At 39.0% G+C, this 18,102-nt stretch overlaps 1 protein-coding gene across 1 annotated transcript in view; it reads left to right on the top strand.

Moving 5' to 3' along the window:
• Positions 1 to 18,102, top strand: part of MAN2A1 (mannosidase alpha class 2A member 1) — a 58,101-nt gene that overhangs the window by 27,619 nt on the left and 12,380 nt on the right. The window contains exons 7-13 of the mRNA XM_035099662.2: positions 135 to 321; positions 2,124 to 2,301; positions 2,961 to 3,163; positions 4,589 to 4,774; positions 5,007 to 5,121; positions 6,881 to 6,948; positions 17,252 to 17,417. Coding sequence (XP_034955553.2) covers positions 135 to 321; positions 2,124 to 2,301; positions 2,961 to 3,163; positions 4,589 to 4,774; positions 5,007 to 5,121; positions 6,881 to 6,948; positions 17,252 to 17,417 — 1,103 coding nt within the window. The remainder of the gene's footprint in view (positions 1 to 134; positions 322 to 2,123; positions 2,302 to 2,960; positions 3,164 to 4,588; positions 4,775 to 5,006; positions 5,122 to 6,880; positions 6,949 to 17,251; positions 17,418 to 18,102) is intronic.

The following is an 18,102-nucleotide window of genomic DNA, read 5'->3' as shown; positions in this document are numbered from 1 at the left end:
TGGTGGAAATAAAAATTATCTGAAATGTTGTTCTTATTAGAGAAAAGGCATCTCATGTAATGGGCATGAATGAGATATGAATGAGAAAGGACAGATTATTCCTTTTATCTTTATCTTGCCTATTTTAATTCTAGATTTGGGATCCAATACGGATATTCTCTGCCACATGATGCCTTTTTATAGCTATGATGTTCCTCACACTTGTGGACCAGATCCTAAAATTTGCTGCCAATTTGATTTTAAGCGCCTTCCTGGAGGAAGAGTCAGTTGTCCCTGGAGAGTTCCTCCTGAAGCCATTCATTCTGGAAACATTCAGCACAGGTACGTGCGCAGTGCTGTCCATTAATTTCATGGCCAGTCATAGATCTTAGAACAATCTCAGCCATCTAAATTCAAGTATGTAGGGATGTGGAAATTAAATAATTTTAATATGAATGGAAGTTGGCTTTGTCAAGAGGTATGGGTGATCTTACTGACCCTGCAGGTGGCTTCGTCTCATATTTTCAGACGGCTACGATGGCCCTGAATCCTTCGGGATGAATTCTCACTTTGTGCAGGGAGCTGCACCTTGTCTTTGAACAATCATCAATTTGGAATAGGCCTTATAATACAGTTGTACCTTGGAAGTTGAACAGAACACATTCCAGAAGTCCATTTGACTTCCAAAACGTTCGAAAACCAAAAACAAATTGGAAGCCACAGAAGCCCCGTCGGACGTTCGGGTTCCAAAGAACATTTGCAAACTGCAACACTCACTCCCCGGTTTGTGGCGTTCGGGAGCCAAAACATTTGACTCGCAAGGCGTTTGGGATCCAAAGTACAACTGTATTGCTTTTGGTGTCCTTCAATCCTTATTGTTTTCTACTGAAGTGTTTTGTATCTTGTGGCATTTCTGAAGAATTTGGACATATATACAAAACTAGGAAATGATAATAAACTGAGTTGAGAATTCTTTACTGGCTAAATATTTAAAAGGACCATTAGTTCCCCACATGATCCTGGATGATTCCTAATATCATCAGAGGTCTCTTCCCTCCTATTCTGAAGGGAGACAAGTGATAACAGGAGAGAATGCCCTGTATTGACAACCGCACCCCACCGGTCTTATCTGGCACCCAATTTGATTTCTTTTCCAAGCTGGGTAAATGATCTTTTTGCTTATGCAGATCTCCCTGTGGGCAAACTAAGCTTCTTTTAACTTTACAGTTTTTACCCTATGTTTTTGACTAAGTGTGTTTTATGATTGTTGCAGCTGTCCTGGGAGTTTCTTAAACTAAAGCTCTTGGAAGCATCCCTTGAGCAGAATATCCTTTCTGTTGTATGACAGAAGCTCTCAATTTCTTGAAAGGGTGTTCTCTGTGGATTGGGATGTAGACAGTTTTTATAGTACAGACACCTAGTTCTGCTGTCATCCATCATCATTGTTTTAAAAAACGGATCCTTTAAAAAAAAAGAACTTGTTTATTTTAGTGGATGTGGGGGGAAATACGTTACTTATGGACAGTGAATTGCAAAGATTAGATGTACTAATCTTTTGTACTAGAACAAAAGGAAATTACAGGGAATTTAATTCCATGTGATTTGCATGGAATTTAAGCTATAAAACCTAAATAGGCTGAAAAACTATTAAATGTTGAAATTTCATTGATATGTGTTTTGCAGATGCATTGATTCTTTTATAATCAAGTTACTCTTAGAAGCATTGTAGTATTTGTGCTCTTCATACTGACTGAATACAAATCATCTAAGGCTACAGCCTTATATATACTTGGGAATGTTGTCACATTGAACTTGGTGGGACTTAGTTTTCAATAAGCATGCATAGGGCTGGGTTGCACCAATTTATTTATTTATTTTGAAGAGTTGTACCCCAACTTGCAATCATTATTTTAAAAAATCACTCCAGCTGCTCTTCCTCCTCACTTCTGCTGTCAGAACTGTAGGTCAGAACTATTGGAATCAAATCAACTTGGATGCCATAACTCTTTTAGAAAACTTTAATTCACCCCAGTCAGGTGAAATTTTGCAGACTTAGTAAGAATGAGTGTTGTTGCAAACAACTTACTCATGTTGGTTTATCCACTTATTCTATCTTTCCCCCTCAAATTATATTTTTTCCCAAGGGCATGGATGATTTTAGATCAGTACAGAAAGAAGTCGAAGCTTTTCCGCACCAAAGTTTTGTTGGTTCCACTGGGAGATGATTTCCGCTACACTGAGAGTTCAGAATGGGATCAGCAGTATCAAAATTATCAGAAGCTTTTTGATTACATGAATTCTCACCCAGAGTTCCATGTTAAGGTAAGGTACAGTCCTACTAAGTCAGTTGCCTTCATGGTTCATTTAAACTCCAGTTTTGCTTTTTTGTTGGTTGGTTGTGCATTCTCAGTGATAGAAAGAACTCTAGAATGAATACAGCTGCAGTAAGCCATCTTGGAACACAGAGGAATATACTTCATAGTAAACATATTCTTCTTACACATGTTTCAAGAATATGTGGGTGATATACAACTAAGTCGTATTCAGATGACTTTACATGCTTGGCATTTAAAATGGGGGGCAGGTGTTTTTTTTGGGGGGGAGTATTTGGCAGTCCCACCTGCCAATGCACTCAGCATGTTTTGACTATACACAATTTTGACGTCCGTCGTAAACCCTGGAACGTATCTCCCATGTAGCTTGCTAGCTTACTGTATGCATGAACACTGAATGTAATTCTTAGACTCTCTCTATAAATTCTCAGACTTGAAGATTCATGATTTATGTAAACAGAGAAGGTGGGGTGGGGTGGAGAAAGGATGAGGGTAGGTTCCATTCCAGAGCTAATGGAAGCAACGTGAGCTTCAGTACTGAAACAGAACAGCAGATGCCTGCCAGATAAGTCGGTCTCCAAGAACAAAATGTGCTTCGACTGAACGCAGTGCAAAAGAACTTATATACCATATTTTAATTTGCTTCAGGCTCAGTTTGGGACTTTGTCAGATTATTTTGAGGCTCTCCGTAAAGCTAGTAATTTGGATGAAAAGAACAGTAATTCAGTGTTTCCTGTTCTGAGTGGCGATTTCTTCACATATGCAGACAGAGATCACCATTACTGGAGTGGATATTTTACTTCACGCCCCTTCTACAAACGCCTAGATAGGATTCTAGAGTCATATTTAAGGTAAGTAGGGTCACTGGCCTTTTTGGGCAGGGGATCCCCCTGAGGGTTTTTTTCTTAAGGTTGAGTTAATTTGCACTACTTCAAACTTGGGGTTACTTCCAGTTGTACTGATCTTATGTCTGTTTCCCTGAACAATATAGTGTGGGACTCAGAGTGCTGAGCTGTCCTCTAGCTAAATGGCCAGATTGACTGGCATGATTGGTCTTGCAACCCTTCTTTTGAAAGGAAGTGCTAGGGTGGTTGGAAAGAAGGGCTGGTGCTTCCATTTGCCTGTGAATTTGTGTTGGGGGAGTTACACATCTCCTGTTCTTTTCCTCCCATGCTTCAGCAAATGTGGTTGATACATTTTTAGTTTGGAGTTTTCTAGCATTTCCTGTATTTTGAGTTCTTCTTGGGAAAGGAAATGTAGGTGGAGTGGGAAAATGGCACACCACACCAAAGTGGGTTATTTCAAATAGTTAAAAGTAACTCGTATGAATAAGGGACCCAGGTGGCGCTGTGGGATAAACCACTGAGCCTAGGGATTGCTGATCAGAAGGTCGGTGGTTCAAATCCCTGTGACGGGGTGAGCTCCCGTTGCTTGGTCCCAGCTCCTGCCAACCTAGCAGTTCGAAAGCACGTCAAAATGCAAGTAGATAAATAGGAACCGCTACAGCGGGAAGGTAAACGGCGTTTCCATGTGCTGCTCTGGTTTGCCAGAAGCGGCTTTGTCATGCTGGCCACATGACCTGGAAGCTGTACGCCGGCTCCCACGGCCAATAATGCGAGATGAGCGTGCAACCCCAGAGTCGGTCACGACTGGACCTAATGGTCAGGGGTCCCTTTACCTTTACCTAACTCGTATGAATACTTAGCTCTGTAGTCAATGGTGCATGCTATTGTGCAAAGATAATTTGATGTTAGAAGCTAGTTAGGTTGCTAAAACGTCTTCTTGCTTTACCCCAGAGAGCTAGCTAGGGATTTGTTAGTTTGCATGACATACTGCTGGTGAAGACGGTATTGAATGGTCAGGTGTGTGTCTTTGTACATACCATTGGGTCCAGTTTAATCCCTTTCCCAAAACGGTCTGCTCTAATGGCTTTGCATATGGCAGAAAGTAGCTTAAGAGAAAGTTGGTGAAGACTTGATCACTTGGCAACATATCAAATGTGCTTGAGGAAAACAGAACCAGAACTTGCAATAGGTGTATTTTAAGTAGTTCTAAACATAAACAAGTTTTAATACTAAGGCTTTGTTAGCCTTCTGTTTCAGACCCTTGAAAGAAAGTAGCTTCTCATTGACCTAATGCTGAAGTGAATAATAGGATATTGTAAATCTTGTTCAGTTGTATTATGGAAAACTCTTGGGGAACCTCTATGTTGAAAGGTGGTATATAAACGGATTGTAAACATTTTTTTTTAAAAAAAATATCTTTTTTTGTTTCAGGGCTGCTGAAATTCTTTACTCCTTGGCTCTGGTACAGTCTAAAAAAACCGAGAAAATGAAAGTATTCCCTTCAGTGGACCACTACAAATTACTAACAGAGGCTAGAAGAAACTTGGGACTTTTTCAACATCATGATGCTATCACAGGAACATCTAAAGACTGGGTTGTTGTGGATTATGGCACTAGGTAAGTGTCATGCATTTCATACTGCCTCCAGTGTGGTTCTTGGCTTGAGGGGAGATCTGATTATTTGGGCTCTTATTTTGGACAAACTTATCTTCATTTTATATTTAAATAAACATACTAATAGCTTTGTGTTAGTCAACACTTAGTAATTGCTGCTTTTTTGTGTAGCCCTTTAACATACAGAATGCTTGAATCCAACCTCCCACAGCTGCAGTATTTATTTTGTTCACAGGCTATTCCATTCGTTAATAAACCTGAAGAAAATTATCACTGATTCTGCTCACGTTCTTATTCTAAAGGATCAAGAAACGTATCATTACAACCCATCAACCCCATTTCTTACAATGGTGAGTTTATGGTAATAATCCTTATGATCATGAAGAAATTATTTCCAGGAGGCCACAATTGTCTTGGTGAATAGGCCAGTCTTGTTTTAGGTTCTTAGCATGAGATGGTTGGCTGCATTATGCACCTGACCTGGCACCTAATGCAGCCTGGACAATTTTTTTTTAATCATACCATAAAGAAAAAGTTTGGGGGAAGGAATGTGCTAAATTTTGCTGGTGAACTTATTAGCCATTTACTTCATGTGTTGTTCAACGGTGTCCTCTTGGTGAAAGGAATGTCATTGGCACGATGGGAAGAGAGATAATTTTCAGTGATCCTTTCAACCCCCCTGAGCAGATTTAGGGGAGTTGCAGGGGGAGGGGAAATTGCTGAAAATGACATCCCTCCCCATCCTGTGTCATTGACAAATTCATTATTTGAGTGAACGGTCACTGTTAGATGCCTAAATCGTTTACAAGGTATAATACAATTCTACTGGGTGACCAAGTTAAATTGTTTAAGCCAGGCATCCCCAAACTTGGGCCCTCCAGATGTTTTGGACTACAATTCCCATCTTCCCCGACCACTCGTCCTGTTAGCTAGGGATCATGGGAGTTGTAGGCCAAAACATCTGGAGGGCCCAAGTTTGGGGATGCCTGGTTTAAGCCCTTTATAAACAAAAGTAGTACAGTGAATGTTACACCTAAACTAACTGTGCTTGCAATAAGGTAGGTACTGTGACTGGTTATAACAATTGCCAGTTGACTTCTCAAATAGTTAAATAGTGAACAAAAAATGAAAAACGTTTTTCTCCAGTAATGTCATTTCATTGGTTATTATTTCTTATTTGAGTTTAAAATAGCTTAACTGTATGAAACAGTAGCATGAAAGCATGACAAATTGCATCTTGTATAATTTGCATGATTAAAGAGTTCTAAATTCCCAGACTGGGGAGCTGAGTTGCCCAGAGCAGTCATTTACTTCTACTTGAACTATTTGTGCACTGATACCTACTTCAGGTCCCTTCCTCCAGGTGTCTTTGTTGTCTGAGGTTGAGGCAGATAGTGATGGGGAGAGGCTCTCTCAGTGGTGTGTGGCTTGCTACCTTTTAATTCTTGCTGAGATTAATTCAGTGCTTCCTTTTATCTACTTTATCTTGTGGTGGTGGCACAAACATTTTTTTGTCACCTTTAGAATTTGAGGGCAGTGGAACATCATCGTAATACAAAAATGAAAGTATAAAGTACAATGCATAAAATTAATTTACAATGGATTTAAAACATCTGGGTCAGCAAACACGATTTTACATGGCACCAGTAGATTTGCAATATTGGGGAGGATGTTCGAAAGGCCCAGGACATTGCCACTGAAGTAGCCTTCCCTCTTGACTGATAACTTCTGAAATAAGGAGGTCCCTGAAGATCTCAAAGCATAGGAGAATTAGTATGGAAAGAGGCACCCATTCATATATTTGGATCCCAAGCCATTTTATTGGTGGATTTGATTGTATCACTAAATTTTATGAGCCACCCTCAGAACATTTAAAATTAAAGAGGGATCTCAGTATACTTTCTTAAAAATAAAGTGAATAGGATTCCAATGACCCCATGCATTCTGTGGCATGGTAGGCTCAACTCTGTTCAGCAGCACAGTCCTATCCACTGAGTTCAGTGGACAAGTGGGTACAGGATTGCAGCCTTGGTGAATTTTCAAATAGACTTTTCTTCTTATGCGCTGTGTTGTATCTGTAAGTAACCTCAACATTTTTCCCATTGGAAGGATGATGCGCAGTCTTCGCAAGACTCTTTGCCACACAAGACTGTCATAGAACTGAGTAAACAGCCAAGGTAAGTAAATTCTTTCTTAATACACGAGAATACGCAGACTGTCAAAAGTTCTACTATTGTTTTGATTTTTTAGAAATTAATCTGTTTCAAGGAGACGTGCTAAAATTACAAAATCAAGGTGTAAAGTTGCAGTAAATTTATTTTTAGTTAATGTTTTATCCTTTTTGTAAATAGAGATGAGGTTTTCTTATTTACAGTGTGTACATTTTATGAAATAAAAATAAAGCAATTATAACCCATAAAAATAGGATAGTTCATGATTTATGAAGAAATTGGAGTATGAAGCAAGTGCTGCTTGGGTGGGAGGAAGAAAAGTTATAGATAACCCCAAAGCAGTGTCATTTCATTTATGTTTGCATTTTTTGATATGCCAAGTCTAAAGCCAGTGGTTTTTTTTTATTAAAAAACCTCACATTTGAGGATTTAACAATGACGCGACATTGAGAAAACAAAGTACCATCTATATCTCATCTCAAAGCTTATGCTTTGCTTGAAAAACTGCTCTAATAACCAGACACTTAAATACATATTTATTTTTAGGATTACTTACGTAGCCCTCACCATAACGTCTCATGGCGAATTACAGCAATATAGTCATACAATTTAATATCAGACAAAGTCATTAAAATAATGAACCAACACAGTTGAAATTAAAAAAGACCAAAGTAAAGAGGTGTGTCTTCAGCATCTGCTGAAATCTCTACAATGAAGGTGATAGATAACACCTCTAGCTAAGAAAGGTAACCATGACAATGCATTTTTAATCTGTTGTGAAATAGTCACAGAAGCACTGAGCAGTAGGGTTAAGCAAAACATAATTTATTCTCTCTCTTTATTATAAAAAAAACCTGACACTGCTTATGGTTGAAAATGTCTTAGTATTGCAAGATAATGTATAGATATACTTAAGTATTTCTCAATCTTGAGCAACAATATTGGTAGCAAATAATCTAGGTGAAAGAATTGATTACTGTAGTGTTTCAGAATTTGTAGTTTGATGCTTTTTGGGGGTTGATTTCTTCATTTCAAGAAGAAACACTAGGAATACCTCTTTATTAACATTATAGGTATCTTATCTAGTTCAGAAATGTGGTGTTTTAAATTAGTATGTTGTGTGCAAGTTTGTACAGAAGTGAATAACTCTGAAACTTTGTAATTGCCTAGTTGCCCATGGTAAAAGTTACAGCAGATATCTCCGTTGCTGTCATAAGGGCCACCAGTACTGGGATCACAGCCATAGGGGTAGCCCTCTTAGTACTGCCCTGCGTTCAGCAAAGCAGGGCTATTAAACCTGTGGCCCCTTTCTCAGCTTCTAATAATATTGCCGATAGTTTGCAAACAATGCCATGGAGACTCTGAATTTCTCTTTTCTAGACTATGGAAGTTCTTCACATGCTTTGTCTTGCCATGAGACAGGCACTTTTGACAGTCTCTTTAGGGATGGCAACCGTAACCAATAATACTTGAGTGGGGGAGAGGAGGCGATGAGTGGTCTAGCCCCAAGTACTGCTGAAGTATTTATTGCTCAGCAAAGATTGTACAGCTTTGTTATCTTCTGCTTATGAACTTCTGAAGTAATTTTTGATAGGTCTCAGAGGGTTGCATGATGCACTCCAGATGTTTGAAGTACAACTCCCATTGGTCTTAACTAGGATGGCTAGAGCTAAAGGGAGTTGTATCCAAACCATCAGGAGGGCACCAGGTTGAGGCTGATGTAGAGTATTTCAGAGGGTTATGGGTTGTCACCATAGAATGTCTGGTTAGTTTGCAAAGGTAACAGCTTAGGAGTTTTCTGTCTTACAGAATTGTTTCTATAAACATCAAACATCTTCTTGGATATAATGTTGGTGAGGAGGCAATGGGTGGTATTATAAATGCATGTAAACCTAATTTTGGAACAGACAATGTGATGATATCTTTCTTTGCATATCTGTGCTAGATAAAAACCCATAGTCTGATTATCTGGTGTAGGTACTAGGTGATTATCCAGTGGATGCAGCAAGGCTTTCTTTCCCTGCAGCCATGGGTCTTTCAACTCAACCTTCAGAGCTCTCATGTGCCAGCCAGGACAGGGTAGACATGGCAGAATCTGTCAGAGGATGAGTGCCTCAGTTGGGGGTGGGGAAGTTTCCAGTAGTGATGGAGAAGAGGGTCGTGTGGGACTGCTGCTGAATTCTTCTGTAAGGGAGCAGGAGTCTGTTCCTATTCAGTCTCCTGAGCACAAAGTTTCCAGGGTAGCCAAAGAGGCAGGTAGCCATTCGGCCAAGCCAGCTGAATTGGACTCTGTACCCATCACAAAAGACATACCACCATCTAAACAGACCCAGAAGCTCCTCTTGTAGGAGTGCTCCCTTGCAAGGTTTTCGCTGGGGATGAGAACCACATAACCGGCTGGTCCTGTGATGGTGCCTGACTAGCCATGGTCCAAGAACTCTCATGGGATTTCCTGAGCTGAGAGTCCTCTGAGACTTTTGTCTGAGGGTGGGAGCCAGGGCAAGACCAGATTTTGGGGCTGCAGGGGAAAGAAGTCCCATTAGGTGAGTGGATATTAATTCCACAAGTGGGAAACACCTTTGAATGCCATCTATTGATTCTTTTACCACAATTGTAATATTTGCAGAAATAATTGATACATTTGAAGAAAAGCGCTTGGGCCATTTTAAAAAGATGTTGGAAAATATTATATTAGGCTTTGAAAGACTGTAAACGTTTGTAAACGTTTGGCTTAAAATTTGGTACATGTTTCTGACTTCTTAAGAAGGGTAAAATTTACTGCAGAGTACTATATAAATAATAAAAAAGTTATATTAAGCTAACCTTTACCCAGAGGACATCCATTGAAATTAATGACCATGACTAACTTAGGTCCATTAATTTCAGTGGGTGTACACTGGATTGTATTCAACTAACTTTTACTCAATGTGCTGAAAGTACTTCCAATATCATTTTTCACCATTTCTTACAATGGTCTTTTAAGCTTGCACAACTTTATTACTTCCATATTAAAAACTTGAGCTTGAAATCAAGAACCTTCATCTCATAGTTTATGCTCTTGGCCAGTATACTACAATAAATAAATGCAGCAAAGGTACAAAAGTCTAGGAATTGTGATAACTCGTCAGGAGAGAGCAGGCAGAGGTCTGTACTATCTTCACTTTTAATCGGATTTCTTCCAGTGCCTCTCTTTACTTTACCCCTTCCAGACTCGTGTGTAGTCAGATACTGTTTGTAGGCTATTTGTTGTGATTTTTCAGGAACTATTTTTACGGTTGAATTCAGCTGATAAATAAATCTTTTTCAGGCTCATGCTTGTTTATTTAGCTGATATTTACACATGGCAGTTGTGGTGGACGACATACAGCTTGTGACATACTCCGTTTCTTACAGTTATGTATAGATCTTGCCATTTGGGGGGGGGGGGTTCTGCCTCTTTAGGTTGCAATAGAGTCCTAACATAACTCTGAAAATCAACCGGACTTAATGTATTGCCATTTGCTGCCACTAGTAGTTTTTTTTTCATAGGTTATCACCCAAGCTGTGATATGATATCTAACCTACGTACTTTGTGTAGTCACATTGAAATCGGTACCCTTAAGTGCATTGATTTCATTGGGTTTGCTCGGAGTCCTCACCTTCTTGTGTTTTATGGCATTAGGTCAGCGGCAAGACAACATACTAGTTTAGCAGAACCACCTGTACTATGAAAAATACTATGCTTTATACTGCCAAATAAGGAAAATAGGTGAAAGAATAGACAGTGGCATATGTTCACCAACCATGAGTGTGTGTGCAGTATTAGAAACTGAGATATGAAAGCTAGGAGCTAGATGGCACCTTAAATCTACGGTAGGTTATGGGTGCAACAACAGAATGTCTAGGCGTGCTTTTTTTGTAACAAGAATACAAAGCTGAAAATGAATGAATTGCAGCTAAAATATTACGATCATATTTCACATGGTCTAGTCCTTCCCCTGCCCACCCCTCGAGGGTCTCTTCTCCAGTCTTCAGAGAGTAGCTGGAAGTGGGGAGGCAGAAAAAGGCACTCTGCAGTTTTAATCTGAAATTTTAGGCGCAGCATCGCGCCCAGAACTCAAAAACTGCTCACCCTAATGAAGTTCCCTGTTGCAAAATGCGCCTAGAACAATAGGAGTTTTGAACACTGTGTGTGTGTGTGTGTGTGTGTGTGTGTGTGTGTGTGTGTGTGTGTGTGTACCTGAGAGAAGTGAGTGATGAAGTCAATTCAGGAACATGTTGAGAGTGTGGGGGTTAGCACTCAAGTTCTGTAATTTTGTGGCTACGTAGAGGAAAACAAAAATCCAGTGACTTCAGAATTCAGGGATCTGATCAGAACAGAGTTGCTCTAAGATTGTTAGAGGGGAGGGGAGAATGTTTGAGAGACATGAGAGCAACAAAGGAAAAGGTGAATTTAACAGGATTGGGTCTAGAGCGCTGGCGCCACGGACTCATAATTGCTTGTTCGGGTTCTGTCTCAGAGACTCAGTTGGTAGTTGAGAGATGAAATTGAGCTGAAAGTATTTATTGCTTGTAAGTGCAGTGGTAAGGTTGGACACCAAATCTTATTTAGAGTAGCCATGAGCAGTAAATACAAACAGATGTAAAAAATAAATAAAGGTAAAACTAATGAAGTGTACCTATGCTGTGCAATATTGTCACCTTTAAATGGATGCTTTCATTTAAATACTTATTGTGATTGCTTCATATAATGGAGTGGCATTTTTAGTGCTGCTTCATTTTCGCTTGTAAAATCCACCAGAGATATCTGCTCATGTAGCATTGTGGTATAGATTTTCTGTGGAGCTTAAAAAAATTGGCAGATTTGCATGCACTTTTGTCATCAATTGATACAGCATCATGGATCTGGAAGTATTTGTGGAACTGGCAAAGATGCAGGATGGCTTTTGGACTAAGTTATGAAGTAGATGAGACTTTAGAGTTTTGAGTGCAAAGTGCTTCTGCTTTTACTGGGATAAAGGATTAAATTGAGAAGGTTTTTTAAAAAAATATAAAAGTATATACTGCTATGTCATAAAACACGAAGATGGTATGCACAGGAATATAACGTGATTGATGATGAGATATGAGATATTTAAATCGTTTGTTTTGGCAATTTACCCCACTGTTTATTAAAATAATCCCAAAGTAGGGCACAATGTATGAAAACAACTGCAAAATACCAAGAATAAATAACATAAACCAGGCATAGGCAAACTTGGCCCTCCAGACGTTTTGAGACTACAATTCCCACCATCCCTGACCACTGGTCCTGTTATCTAGGGATGATGGGAGTTGTAGTCCCAAAACGTCTGGTGGGCAGAGTTTGCCTATGCCTGACATAAACCCATAATCACATATAACATACCAGTAAATCCAGCAGGGACAAGCTGCCTATCCCCACAACCAGTTCTGCCCAAAGCCTGAGTAGATAAAAATGGGTTTTAACTGGCACCAAAAACCCATCAGGGTTGACACCTGTCAGATCTGTGAGAAGAGAACATTCCCCCAAAAGTGCTGAGAACATACACTCACACTCTTGGTTCATAATGCAAATTTAGCACCATGAAGAGGGCATACCCACCTGATTGTCATGTTCAGGAAATCTTATATGGGAGCAGACAATCCATCAAATATTTAGATCCTAAGCCATTTGGGACTTAAGTTCATATATTATATGAATATAAGTAGTATATGAATATTGGTTATAATATTGGTGTCAATGCTCAAAAGCCCAATCTCATCACCTGAATTGTGTATATCATATTTGCAGTGTGATTGGGCAAAATCGTGTTAGACTTCAACTCAGTTCCATGAAAGAGTGTTGTCGTGGCGGTTCTTTTTTTTAGCCATTAGACTCTTGTTTTGCGTACATGTTAATTTCAGGAAATACATCTAGTTGAAATGCTGCTTCCTTTTCCCTTGTGCAGTTTGCTTGAGAAACCTGCTCAAGTTTGGACTTAATTATTATTTCTTTCTCTGTAAGCATCGTGTTCGAGTTTAAATACATCAGTTCTTATTCAGGTGTCCCCCCCCCCTACTTTTGGCAGAAATATTAAAAACATTTATATTGATGGCTTTTGACTTATATGCTGAGGCTTTGAGAGATGAGATTTTGGGTGTGAGGTTGCATATTACCTTACATTAATATTCATGATCACCTACCAGTAGAGCATCTTCGCTTTCTCAAAAGCAGGCATTTGCCTTTTTATCAAACTTGCACTTTATTTCTATATCTTGAGACCACTGAAACAACAACAACAAATTACTACTACTATTATAAACATCATCACAATCACTATTTGGCTGTTGCATAATCAAAACACTGGAAGATATAGTACTATATCATTGAAGGAGTTTCATTAAATTTTCCTGCTTCAGAGCAGATTTGATGAAATTTAATCCTAGTTGCAATTTATATGTTTATGTATGAATTCTGCTTGAAAGTATCTCTGGCACTACAGAGGTAAGTGTTTTTCTTGAGAAAGGTTAAGAGCGTCTGTCTCTGGAAAATGTTCTTCAGGAATCTTTTTTTATAACATCTGTTCTGTTACTATTGTGTGTGGGCAACCAGATCTTTATGACCTCATAATTTGCTATTTTCTTGTACTGCTAATGCCCCTCAGACTTCATAAGGGGCACTTTTTTGGTTTGTGAAAACTCCAGTGGAGTCCACCACCAGTTTTAGTGCATGAGCCCAAAGCTCAGGTACCTTCCAGAATGGAGTCATTTTCATGGAAGAGTGGAATGTGGCAGTTAAGAGTTAGACAGAACTTAGTGGTGTGAGGAGCAATTGGCATTTTGGAGAGCACTTTAATGATGGAATAGGCCGGGCCTCACTACTGAATCTGGGGTAAAATGTTCTGACTGGAAATTTTTTTCTTCAGGGTCTTTCTGGCTGATGGAAACAGGAGAGCAATTTTAAATTTTTGAAGGAAGAAATCAGTTCCAGCAATAGACCCTGAGGCAGTGCCACAAAGAAGTGCTCTGAATGGTGAGAGCAGCACAGCTGCCTATTGCCTCTGAAACAGAGGTAGATGTTCAGTTTCTCCGAGTTCTTGTCTTAAGTCCAGTTTTAATGGGACCCTTTTAGATGGTACTAAAAGCCTCCTTCAGTAAACCTGCCTCCATGCTTGTTTTTTTTTTTTTTTGTGGGTGGGTTACATCTAGCATTTGTCTTTCCACATGGGTGGATGTTGTGCTGTGCCACATAGTATGAGTGAAGTAGAGTCTTTTGTGAGTGTGGTGTCTTGATTTTTATTGTAGATATCTATCTTGTTACAGGTGACATGACGTTTTAAGTGATGGAGCTGATGCAAAGCTTTAAAATAGTATCGCAGAGCTGTATTAGTCATAAATGTAAAACACACACAATTGTGTACCTGAAATTGACAGGATGTGCCCTGTTGTTTGCATGTTTTCATTTCCCAAATTGCGGGCTTAATTCTTGACTAAAATCACAATATAAGTTTCTTCTTATTGGACTCCTAATTTCCTCTTTCGCCTTTCCTTCTGTTTGTTCTCCTGTTACATTTTAATACATGGTTGAGTTGGGTTGACCTCAACCATAGCTGCCAAGTTCCGGCCTGAGAAATAAGGGACTGGACTGGAAGTAGCAGACCGGAAGTAGCGCTGCTGCCATTTTGGAACTGGGCAAAGCAGCATCAAAAGTCGCTTCTGAGCATGCTCCGCCCAGTTCCAAAATGGCCACCGTGCCAGAATAAACCGGGGAAAAACAAAAAAATCCGTTTTTTCGGCTGGGGACAGCTGGAAAAACGGGGGTTTCCCGGGGAATACGGGAGACTTGGCAGCTATGCCACAACTTTTGGGGGTTCTAGGTAAATTTATCTTTAAATTATTCTCTGACCTTCCCCCATCAGAGAGTGGCTTTGGATAATATCTCCGCATTGCAACTTCCTGTTCATATGCATCTTTGTTTTTAATCTGACATAGGACTTCCACATCTGCACTGCTTGGAGATTCAAGGACAGTTTCAAGCAGCAGTTATTTTTAAATTACTGTTTGGATGAGGTGGAACAACTTGTCACTTGGTTTTCCTTTTGTATCACTATCTCTTAAAGACACTGTGCTGAAGGATATAGATAGATAGATAGATAGATAGATAGATAGATAGATAGGAAAGAAAGAAAGAAAGAAAGAAAGAAAGAAAGAAAGAAAGAAAGAAGTTCTTATATCGTCTGAATTGCTGCTGTTAAAATTCTTCTCGGTAGTGGCGCCTTCCCTGTGGACACCCTTCAGATGTCAAGGAAATAAACAACTATCTGACTTTTAGAAGACATCTGAAGGCAGCCCTGTATAGGAAGGTTTTTAAGGATTGATGTTTTTATTATGTTTTAGATACGTTGTAAGCTGCCTAAAAACCCAGCCAGAAGGGTGGAGTAAAAATAAAATTATTATGATGATTATTATTATTCACAGAAGTTAAAATTCAGAGATATTAGAGGCAACTTTGAGGTAGGGATATGTTCTCCCATTCCTTGGAAAGCACCATGTACATAGATGACACCACATAATAATAATCAAGCATCTACATAGTCTCTGCAAGCCTAGGCTGGCTAGGTCTATGAAGGACATTTGAGTTTATACTCCATAAAAATAATATGCAAAAAAAATCCAATTCATTTCCTGTAATTTTTTTCCCATAGAAAATTTTATGTCATAATTTTTATTATTTGTGTCTTAGATTGAACTGCTGAAGTGTCTCATTTGTTGCAGCTCATGTAAAGTTAGAGACAACTGTAGTTCTACATTTGAATGAATAGGATATGTTCTCTTGTACAGAGAACAGAATGAATATTGAGAAGGTCAATGCTTAAGGCATGCTGGTACTTCCTGGTAGTGAGATGTAAAACTGGGTGGTGCATATACAACCACGTCGTTGTGATAAGTTTCACTAGTACAGGCACCTCCCCACTTACGTGGGGGTTACATTGCAGGCCCGCGTGCGCCTAAGTGAAATTGTGTAAAGTGGGGAGCACCCTTTAAATGCCATCTCTGCCACTCTATCCTCAACCGATACAAAAAAAAATGCTTTATCCAAAAATATCCACACCTAGAATTGGAGCTGTGGAGCTGGCAGGAGGGGTGTGTGGGAAAGTGGTGGCAGCGTCGGCTGCCCTACCCCACACATCAGCTGTTAGGCGGGGAGGCTGAGCAGCATAAACAAAGCCCAGCCTCTTCAGGGCTTCCTCCACCTTCACTGATACCCTCTTTGGGTTCTGGGGTTGGTCTCTTCGTAAGCCACAAGGACTCCTTCTGGGTTTGAATCGAATTATTTATTTCCCGTCACTGCATGAGTTGATCGCGTGCCAGTGGGTGACGCTTGCATGTCTCTTAGATGCCCGTGAACACGGGCAGTAACTCAAACAAGGGGTATCTGAATGTTTAGCAATATAAATACTCTTCTTTGCTGCTGTTCTCAGGTTAATTTTGGATGAATTTTATTGGGAAAGGGTGATTCAGTTGCTTTTAACTTTTTGGATTCTTTAAATATCAACTTTTTAAATAGAGGTCATGTCAGTATATTCACATTGACCAATGCAGCTTACAAATGCGCTCCCGCAAGAAATCACCTAGGAAGTTAAGTAACTGAGACAAAGTAGTGTGATAGAAAGTGTAAGAACAGAAATGGATAAAATGTATACCAGTGCTTTCATTATATTCCTACAGTTTTTCCCCTCTTTAATTTATGTGAATGCATATTTTAAGATATAGCTGCATCATTTCATTCTATACTAATTGCTTGTGGTTTGGGCTAAGAAATTGCAACTGTCCAGATGTTCTTTGATTCAGCTACAATTCTTGACTTCGTTTGTTGGGTGATTTTCAGTGTTTTGCAGATAGATCTCAAAAGCATCTTTCTGAAGGAGGAAAATGTTTCCTCCAACAGAAGAAGCAAATTTGAACCCAACCCAATGATATAAAGTAATTTCAACAAGTTGTATGTGCTTTTAAGAGAATATACACACCATTTTAAACTGTGTTTTGAGGCTCTAGACATTGAAACACTTAGGTGACTGGTAAATTAATAGATTTATCTTGAAAAGATTTGCCAAGAACTTTTCAGTATTTTCTCTTCAAAAGTGTTCTTTAAAGAAAAACTCATATCTAGCATATTAGATGGATTGTGCATCTATATGCATTGTGCTCATGTTTTTTTTTAAAAAAATGTTTTCTTGGTATAATTTCCTATCCTGGTAATTTAGGTGACAAAAGAAGTCGTTGATCAAATAACTTTGTTTTTGTAAAGATCTGGCAACATTTCTTGCAGGTACCTTTTGATTTATAATCCTACAGAACAAGAACGCTCATCAGTGGTTTCAGTCTACGTGAATACACCTCAAGTTAAAGTATTGTCTCCTTCTGGAAAACCAGTTGTGGTCCAGCTTACCGCAGTATGGGATGGAGCTGCTAAAATAACATATGATGCATACCAGGCAAGCTATTTGTAATAAATCTATGAACGTGTATTGAACAAGCATGTGAATATTTTGTATGTGGGAAGTAGTAGTCCAAATGACAAACAAAAAAGGAATTCAGTCGTCTACAACTGTTGCTAGATAATGTATTTGGGAAATTTTTCAAAAGCATACAAGTGATGATTTTAACTTTGGGATTTGATTATTGTCTCCCCCTTTATAAATAGTAATGAGATCCCTTTGCACTTGAGACTTGAATGGTGCATAAAATTACTACAGCATGCATGTTTACTTAGAAGTAAGCTCACTTTAATTTCTTGGAGGTTACTCCTGAGAAATTGGGTATAGGATTGTAGTCCTACCAAAGCTTTCTTTTAATGCAGGTTATAGTTACAAAGTGACAAAAAAGTAACAATTTTCATTTCAAATATTTAGTTTAATTATGTTTTTTCCTGGTGGTGAGAAGTCAGAGCAGAATGTGTAAGTTTGAAGTTAGCAGTTCTCTGAACATAAAATAAGTTATTTTGTTTGTCTCTCTGGAAAAGGAGAATCCAGGTTACGTTTCCTTTCAAATTCTCTTGGCTCTCCAATTTCATAAAATTCTATGGAATCCTTGCACTTTTTGTAACAGTTTCCTAAAAGTGTAAAATGAAAACATTTTTTTCTGCAACTGCTGAGGTACAGCAGAGCTACTGAGGGGATA

The sequence above is a fragment of the Zootoca vivipara genome, chromosome 11 (genome assembly GCF_963506605.1).
Source record: "Zootoca vivipara chromosome 11, rZooViv1.1, whole genome shotgun sequence".
In the NCBI taxonomy this organism is placed as follows: Eukaryota; Metazoa; Chordata; class Lepidosauria; order Squamata; family Lacertidae; genus Zootoca; species Zootoca vivipara.
Note: the sequence above shows the minus strand (reverse complement) of the source record. Positions and strands in the feature narration are given on the sequence as shown.